The sequence below is a fragment of the Aplysia californica genome, unplaced genomic scaffold (assembly GCF_000002075.1).
Source record: "Aplysia californica isolate F4 #8 unplaced genomic scaffold, AplCal3.0 scaffold00137, whole genome shotgun sequence".
Taxonomy (NCBI): Eukaryota; Metazoa; Mollusca; class Gastropoda; order Aplysiida; family Aplysiidae; genus Aplysia; species Aplysia californica.
The window spans coordinates 343,025-352,353 of NW_004797407.1; the positions used below are offsets into that span (position 1 = coordinate 343,025).

Genomic DNA, 9,329 nt, shown 5'->3' on the forward strand with positions numbered 1-9,329 from the left:
TGTGTGTGTGTGCCTGCGCGCGCGCGTAAGTGTGTGAGTGTATGTTTGTGTGAATGAATGTGTTAATATTGGAACAAGTGAGGATGAGCATTATGATCAATTCGAGGTTGAAAATAATCATCTTTATACTATTACTAGAGTTCTACAAACTGATGAGGCGATTCTGAAGACAAACAATCCGCCCCCTCTCCCCCTCTTCCCCTCCTCCACTTTCCCCGCGACGACAGAGTGGGATTGTTACTTCTGTGTCTATGCCATTTTATGTCATCTATAAAGCCAAATTTTGCAGGAGCAGGAGGTCCGTAACAGACAGACAGACAGACAGACAGACAGACAGACAGACAGACAGACAGACAGACAGACAGACAGACAGACAGACAGACAGACAGACAGTGACAGTGTGGGGCAGAAACTGTAAGTATAGGTAGTTTGAGACTGTTAGGGCAGGGGTCGTGAAACAGAAAAAGGGGGAACGCAGGACTCACGAGGGAAAAAACCAGGAGAGGACAAAGACAGAAGAAAGCAGTGCACAGGTTTAAAACAACAACGTTTTTGACTAACTTGTTTAGTTTAGTTTCAGTAAGAGGTTTTTTTCAGTAAGAGTTTTAAGGCACTTGCAACACAACAAGGTCAAATAAGTGCATGAGATTAGAGGTCTTACAAGAGAGTAACAAACACATAAAAAAGAAGGAGGGGACATAAAGACGCTGGATGTTTGAGAGGAAAGAAGAAGCAAACCACACCACAGCACCCGCCAACCACCCACTTTGACTTACTTGTTTTCTTGCCCAACACACAATTAGCAACACACACTTCTGGCAGAATATCTTGTTTGCTTGTTGTTTTTGTTTGTTTGTTTGTTTGTTTGTTTGAGTAAAGGAAAGCATCTCGGCACAACAATGGGCCCGCATTTAGTGCGGGGAAAAGTAGGACAGACAGACAGACAGACAGACAGACAGAAATAACAGAAGGAAAAGTAAAGAATTAAGTAGGACCTACCAGTGGCATCCCCCCAACCACCCAAGCAGAATATCTTTTTTATTCTAAGACACCATGAACGGCATTACATTAAAGTACTCATCGTCAGGCTGTTATTTCTTTCATGAGGTTTTTCAGTAGGAAAAGGACTAGCAGATCTTGGTGACAAAAAATATCCATACGCAATTAATGCAGTGCAGCAACAGCAACAACAACAACAACAACAACAACAACAACAACAAAATAGTAATGTAATTTTAAAAAACCCAAAATAATAGTAATAATAATAGACCTGATAACAATAATAATAACAAAAACAACAACAAAAACAACAACGAAAACAACAACAATAATAATAATAAAAATAATAATAATAATAGGCTAATAATAAGTGAAACAGAAGAGCAGGTTAACGTCCCCCCTTTGGGAATGGCCTACTCCAGTCAGTAGCAGTACTGCCCAAGGGGGTAGGGCTGAGCTTCGAACGCCCGAAATGTATTAAAAGAAATGCATAGAAGCACACAGGCATAACGTTAGGGGCTGTTCAAATATAATCTTACACCTTTTTGGACCTTTTCTCCCCCCCTTTCTTTCACTTTTCTTACATTTGTCTCTTACCCCCCCCCCCCCCCCAAAAAAAAAAAATCAAAAAAATCCTGTAATATTACATTGTTCGTTTATAATCATCATAATAATACTATGCCATTTATATTGCACAAATCCATGTTACAATCATTGTTCTATGCGCTTTACATAATATTCATGAAAAAACATGCATACACACGTGAATACCTGCACATAATAATATTATGCAGTTCTACACTCACTAAAAAATAACAGAGTAAATCATTCAAGCAAAAAACAACAACTTACTAATAAGGACAAAATTCTGACTCATGTCAATGTCAAAACCACCTTAATTGTAAATAAAACAAATTACAGGGGAATTTCCATGAAGTCTACACCTGGGACCGAAAAAAAACTACTATTACATTGGTTCAAACCGCCCCCGCCCCCTTTCTTACACTTTTCTTACAGGAGCCAAAGACCACCCCCTCCCCCCACCCTCCCAGGCGTAAGATTATATTTGAACGTCCCCTTTCTTCTTTGACCACTCATTCAAAGTGACACTAAAGTGAGGGGGTTGGAAGGGGGGGGGGGCATCTAGAGGAGGAGAAATGGGGCGAAAGCCTGAGGCGGAAGTGCCATGGTGGGGGGAGAAAGGGAGGATAAAGGAGAAGCGGAGGAGGAAGGGGAGGGGAGCAGCACATGCAACATACCCTTGCTTCAACTTCTGTTCATTGGACAGTAAAGTGAATAGGAAAGTGGAACCCTCATGTTTATAAATCTGGCCACAGATGTTGTGGATAGCGCTTCCAGAGGAAAAGAGACAGGAGGAGGGAATAAATCAGTATTTAGGAGGCGGGAGGGGAGATCTATTTAATATAGTGTTTTAGTATTTCAGCAAGAGTTTTACAGCACTTGCAACACAATTATGTCATATTGTAAGTCCCCAAGAATAGAAGTGTCACAAAAGAGCAACAAACACAAAAAGAAGGAGGGGGGATAAGGACAATACATGTTTGAGAGGAAAGAAGGAGCAAACCACACTGAAGCACCTGCTAAACACACCAGAGCGCCCGCTAACTACCTACAGAGAATCTCAGGGGAAGACTTGAAATAACAGTAGAAACTATCCAAGACGGTCTTCCAATGTCAAGAGTAGAAAAGTGGTTGGCGTAGACAAGTTGACGACTTGGACAATATCATTATAAAGTAGAAAGTAGAAAAAAAAGCACAAATGTGAGGCATCACGGTGAAATCAGGCCCTTGTCAAAATAATGAAATTAAAGGAATCTGCATTTTTATGGACTTTGGTTAATTCTTTTTAAATTTTCTTTTTTTGGCTCAACATCTTTAATGTCCATAAAAAAAAATAATTTGTGTGTGGATTTTTACTGAAAAACGTTGATCATCAAAGGAACAAAAGATGTAAATTTGCATTTCTCAAGGACTCTCAAACTTTGGAAGTCACCAAACTTTGTCGGCCATTACCTCGCTAATTTTACTTCTGAAACCAAGCAACCCAATCTCTTTCAAATGCAAATATCTCCACTCCTATTCAAGATAGATGTGTAATTTTTTCAACTAAAGCAAGACAAATGAACAAGCTTTATGACGATACCTTCCACATGCCCAAAAATTGATGAACGCCTGATTCCACCATGTCACAACACAAATAAGGAAGAGGGCAGAGGTAGGGCGGTCGTTTGTAAAGGTAATTGTCTTAGACAGGTGGCCGATAGAGCAGGTTCGACTGTATTTAGGAGGGAGGAGCTCTGAAGAAGACATGAAATCATTTACAAATAACCACGATTGTCATCAGTAACTGTAAATGTGTCACAACCCTATCGACACAAAGCAGACAATTTAGAAAGCTTGCTGCTTTGACACTGTCTGCCAAAGACAATGTGGGTCACAGAGATCAAAAGAAACAAAATAGATCTAATGTCTTTTTGTTACATCATCTTGCTAAGCCATCCAGATTTCAGAAAATTATATTACTAAGAGACAACTGGAATGATTATCAAAATAGTCTATGACCCACAGTGAAAACAAATAAAACTCTCCAATGCAAAAGAATTACATAAAACTCTTATATGTGGGTAGTTGGCAGATGCTCTGATATGTGGTTTGCTCCTTCTTTCTTATCCAACAAACATCTATCGTCCTAATCTCTCCTCCTTTTTAAAAATATTTGTTACTCTCTTTGAGGAATATTATTCAGAAGCGACAAGACTACATGTATGTGCCGTATGTATGTCATTCGTATCTGTTCTTTGTGTCCATTATTATTCTTTCCCTTATTTGTCAATCATATTCATCCGCTTTATTTCTGTTCCGTTTCTGTCCCAGTCACGCATCGTCTGACGTATGTCTTCATTGTGTTTGATCATTAAAGTCCTCGTCAAGTCACAAAGAGTGTTGGCATTTAACCTCCGGCACTTAAATGATCTCATAGTATTGCAAATTCTGTAAAACTCTTACTAAAACTAAACTAGCAAATTATAACATCTTCAGACTGGAATCTGCACTTTAGAACCTCACTAACGTTCTTGGCATTTGTGCATACCTGTTAAATAAAGGTAAGAATAAACTAACAATATGCAAAAGAAATTTGTTCTGGAAGCATACAATTAATCATACAGAAACAATTTTATAAATGTAGAATAAATGCATACATAATAAATGGGAAAGGGGAAGGATAGCAAAATAATATAATATATACAACACCAATATACAGTATAACATGGATAGCTCGAATTTGCTGGGACCGGCCTCGGTAGTTCGAGGGATATCTTATAAAGATAAAGAAGATAAACAATCAAGACCGCAGGTACAGTTCAATGGAGGAGTGATTTCAAGTCTTCTGTGTTTGACCTATCCGTGTTATACTGTAATACAATAATATTATATATGTGTCATGACGCGGTAGAATCAGGCGCTCGTCACTTTTTTGGCAAGTAAAGTTATTGGTATCATTTGAAAGCTGGTGTATTTGCCTTGCTTCCAATGAAATAAACATCCATTTATCTGGAAGAGAACTCAGGATATTTGCAATTGAAGGAGGTGACGTCGCCATTTTTCAGAGTTGAAATTAGCGAGAAAATGGCCGCCAAAGTTAAGAAACTCCTATAGCTAAAGATTATTTGAAAACAGTAAAATGACACATTTTGTGCCATTATTCAATGTTTTTCAGTAAAATTTACATGGAAATGTGTTTTTATATTGACACACAAAAGGTTCAGAAAAAAAAAATTGATAAAAATGTCCAAGCCTGTTTCTCCAATTTTGTTATTTTGACGAACTCCTGATTTCACCACGCTGCCTCACATATGTTGACCGATATATGGGATGGCTAGGGCTCAAGACAAAAATACAGTCGAACCTGCTCTATTGACCACCCATCCGAGACAATCACCTGTAAAAACAAGCTCTTCCCACTTCCCTCCTTGAGTTCTTTTTTCTATATCAATATACGATTAGATAAGAAAAATCTTATATATAGTCCAGATCCCGGCATATTGGTCTGGTATTTCACCATGTACAGACACATGCACAAACACAAACACACAGACACACACGCACACACTCACATACACACACACACACACACTCATACACACACGCATGTACACACACATGCACAAACACACACACACACACACACATACACACACACACACATTCATGTACACACTCATGCACAAACACACACATGTACACATATACACGCACACACACACACACACACGCATACCCACGAGTGTGTGCACACCCATATATACCCACTCTCTCACACATCCTCTCCTCCACACACATTTGTGCACCTTACCATAATAATACAATAGTAAAACGACACTGTCTAAGAGGACGACTTTTCTCATCCACAAAGAATAGTTGTCTTGAACAGGTTCGACCCCCCCCCCGGGCAGTGCCACGAACTGAAGTGTCTTTAGGCCATTCCCAAAGGGGGGGGGGGGGGAGGAGGATCTTTCTCGTTCAAGCACAGTAGTATTGTAAATGGGCTGACTCATGTCACGTTCATAACTGTGCCTGATCTACAACAGGGAACTGCTGCTTTTTCTTTCCTGATCCTTACTATTGTCATTTTCCTGTACTTCTTTTGTATGTTTGTCACTCTCTTGTGACCTGTTATTTGCGGGGTGCCTTGATAGTTGAAGCAGACTTTGTGCTGTTGAAGCTAGAGAGGCGAGCAGTCTGATTCCCTGTAAAGACTTCTCTGTTGACACCCACCCCTTGGCACTCATATTCATATGACCTTATGCAGTTGCGAGCGCCGTAAAACCCTCTACTATAAAAAAAAGAACAGGTTCGACTGTATTTAAGCACTATATAATGCTACAAATTATATTAAACAACGAAACGGGAAAGTCACAAATTGCCAAAAAAAGCAGCACTAAAAAAAGCTCGATCTACACAAGCCTACTGCACTAGGAAAACAGCATCACTTTACTACAAGCCAGCACAAAACAAGCGATTTAAGCTAAGTCCGCTGAAGTAAACACATAATCCAGTGATGAACACATGGTTATAGCTGACAACCTTTTGAACCCCCCCCCCCAAAAAAAAAAACAACAACAAAAAACCCAGACTCTATCCACATCACATATACTTTTTGGAATTTAATCAATTCAAGCTACCCAAAGTAGCCTTGCAGCAAAAACTCTATAAAAATGACATCATGGCTATTTGCAAATCTGTTCTTGAAAGTTCAGAATTTTTTCTACAGCATTAGTAAGTCTGTGAAGAGCAAATACTGTGCTTGAAAGCAGAAAACACAATTTTCCAATACAAAATCAGAATTCCATACTCACACCCTCATGAATGCATTAAATTCTTTTCTTTCTTTTTTTTTTTACGTCGTAATGGTTGGCAGCTATGCACGTGTATACACCAACTTTTTTTCAGCAGCCTGGTCAGCCCTTTTCAAACCTCTCTTAGTTGTAATCTAGATTTTTCTTTCCATATATAATATACCTATTTAGCAATAACATTTGTTATTGCAGAGTCATTCCTTATTCCTTATGGTACGCGGGTGAGTCAAAAAGTAACGCAAGTTCATTCATAACTTAGAGAAAAAAGAACACACTAGCAATTATCATACCTCAAACGAAACTTACATTTTAACAAATTCAGTTCAAGAGTATAATATGAGCAAGTACTTGTGAGCTGAATTTCATTAAATATGAGGCAAAATTGTGCAAAATACTGAACAACTTGCATTACTTTTTGACGCCCTCTCGTATAAACTAACATAATAAAAAAAAAAACCCCAAAAATAGAGCCGAAGGCACGCAAGTGTGTCAGTCAGTGTGTACTTACTGTCCTCTGGAGGTGTGAAGTAACAAAGTGACCAGAGTGGACAGACCCGGGTACAGGCAGTTGTTGGCCAGCAAGGCAAACTTGAACTCGTCTTCGGAGACCACATGTTCTGAGAAGCATAAAAAATATTCGTACTTTGTTCATTTTTTCTTATTTTGTTTATTACCTTACTCTGTTTATGGACAATCTTGCACAGGTATTCTACACAATATATGTACACTTTTTAAAAAGATGTGCCCAGTGTCAGACTCGTTGCTTTTAAGAAATGCCAAACCATTTTGACCCGAATTTCTAAGATACTTTTTTTTTAAAAAGTAAGAGGCGCTTTTTCTCTTTCTTTCATTTTGGGGAGACACCTTTTCCGGATAAAGCAGAATCTAACACAACCAAAGCTCACAGTGGAAACAATTTTCTGTTTTAGTAGAGTTTTTACGGCGCTCGGAACTGCATAAGATCATATGAGCACCAGAACATTAGAGGTGTAACAAGAGAGTAACAAACATAAAAAAGAAGGAAGGGAGATAAGGATGATAGATGTTTGATAGGAAAGAAGAAGCAAACCCCACCAAAGCACCCGCCAACCAACCATGGAAACAATTTAAAACAGAATTCTTTCAGTCACAGGACATAAAAAGCCTTTTTATAGTAATGTTGAGAAGAAAAAAAGTACAACGTCATATATGGGTTGAACACACCTTGCAACGTGGGTGGTTGGTGGGTGTTCTGGTCTGGTATGGTTTGCTTTTTCTTTCCTATCAAAGATCTATCGTACTTATCTCATCTTCTTCTTTTTTATGTTTGTTACTCTAGTAACAGCTCTAATCTTCTGGAGTTCATATGACCCTATGCAGTTGCGAGCGCCGTAAAACCTCTACAAAAACTAAAGTAAACACCTTGCAACAATGTAAGATTACAGACATAAATATGAGGCATCATGGTGAAATCAGGCGTCTGTGAAAATAATGATTTCGAAGAAATTATTGGCATTTTTCTGCCCTATTGGTAATTTTTAGAGAAATTTTGTGTTTTGACTCAATGTCTTTAAGATCAATTTAAAAGCACATTTCTGTGTGGATTGAACTGAAAAACGTTTTATTTAAGGTACACAATTGTGGTTAGCTGTGTGATTCTCGGGAAAGTAGTCGAGTACTGTAGGCTACCTATTTGACATGAAGAAAACAAGGACAGGCCGAGGCGTGAGCCACGGACTTTTGAAGACTGCGTGAGTAGAGGTCGAGGCGCAGAGCAGAGAGTTGCGACCAGTCAGTGCAAGTCGGATCGCTACATGAGGTGGGTGTACATAGTTAAACCACATGCGTGTATAGTTAAACTAGATATCTACACCAATATGTGAATTTGCAGTTTTCAAGGACTTTCAACCTTTAGAAATCATGAAACTTTGGCGGCCATTTTTTCACCAATTTTACCTCTGAAACCAGACAATCCTACCTCCTTCAATCGCAAATATTTCGACTCCTATTTAAGAGAGATGAGGTTTTTTTTGTGCGTGCCAAAAGCAAGACAAATGAACTAGCTTTTAAGATGATACCAATATCTCTACATGCTCAAAGTTTGACGAACACTTGATTCCACCACATCGTGACATAAAAAAACAATTACAATGTCACTGGCTTCTCTGGACAACATTTATGTTCTTCGTTATTGCATTTTTTGTTTGTTTGAGTAAAGAGAAACACATCGACATAATAATGGTCATTTAGAGCTGGGAAAAAATAAGACAGACAGACAGAAACAACAAAGGGAAAAGTAAAGAAGTAGAACCTACCAGTGGTGCCCTCCAACCACCCGTTTCATTGCATGCAAAAGATGCGATTTTGATTCAGGCAAGGGGAAGTTATTTTATCAAGAAACATAATAATAACAAATAGCATTTATATAGAGCTCTGTTCCATTAGGAAACAAGCTCTACGTATTATCTCCATCTATTTGTTAATTGGCATGAAGTATAAAGTAGTATCTCACTCCACTCATTGTGGCCTGACATAACTTAGTTTAGTAGAGGCTTTACAGCGCTCGCAACTGCATAAGGTGATATGAGCACCAGAAGATTAGAGGTGTTACAAGAGAGTAACAAACATAAAAAAGAAGAAGGAGGAGATCAGGATGATAGATGTTTGATAGGAAAGAAGAAGCAAACCACACCAGAGCACCCGCCAACCACCCACTTGGCGACTGTGGCCTGACAGGCAGAATCCAAGTAGCCAGCTTCCTTTATGTGGGGATTTGACAAACACCATAGAATCAAAGAATTAATATTGTAGGTGAAGCATTTAATAAGGGAAAGATCGTTATTGATAAGGAAGAAGGAGCAAACCACAGCAGATAACAACAGCAACAATAACAGCGACAGCAAAGACCAAAAAATGATTCCCACTAGTGGATAATTAAGACAAGACAAGACAAGACAAGACAAGACAAGACAG

The 9,329-nt window shown here is 38.8% G+C and overlaps 1 protein-coding gene across 1 annotated transcript in view; it reads right to left on the minus strand.

Annotated features, from left to right (window-relative positions):
* LOC101851798 (potassium channel subfamily T member 2) overlaps positions 1–9,329 on the minus strand; it is a gene marked incomplete in the record, with an annotated part of 150,852 nt that overhangs the window by 22,608 nt on the left and 118,915 nt on the right. The window contains 1 exon segment of the mRNA XM_013081566.2: positions 6,886–6,994. Coding sequence (XP_012937020.1) covers positions 6,886–6,994 — 109 coding nt within the window.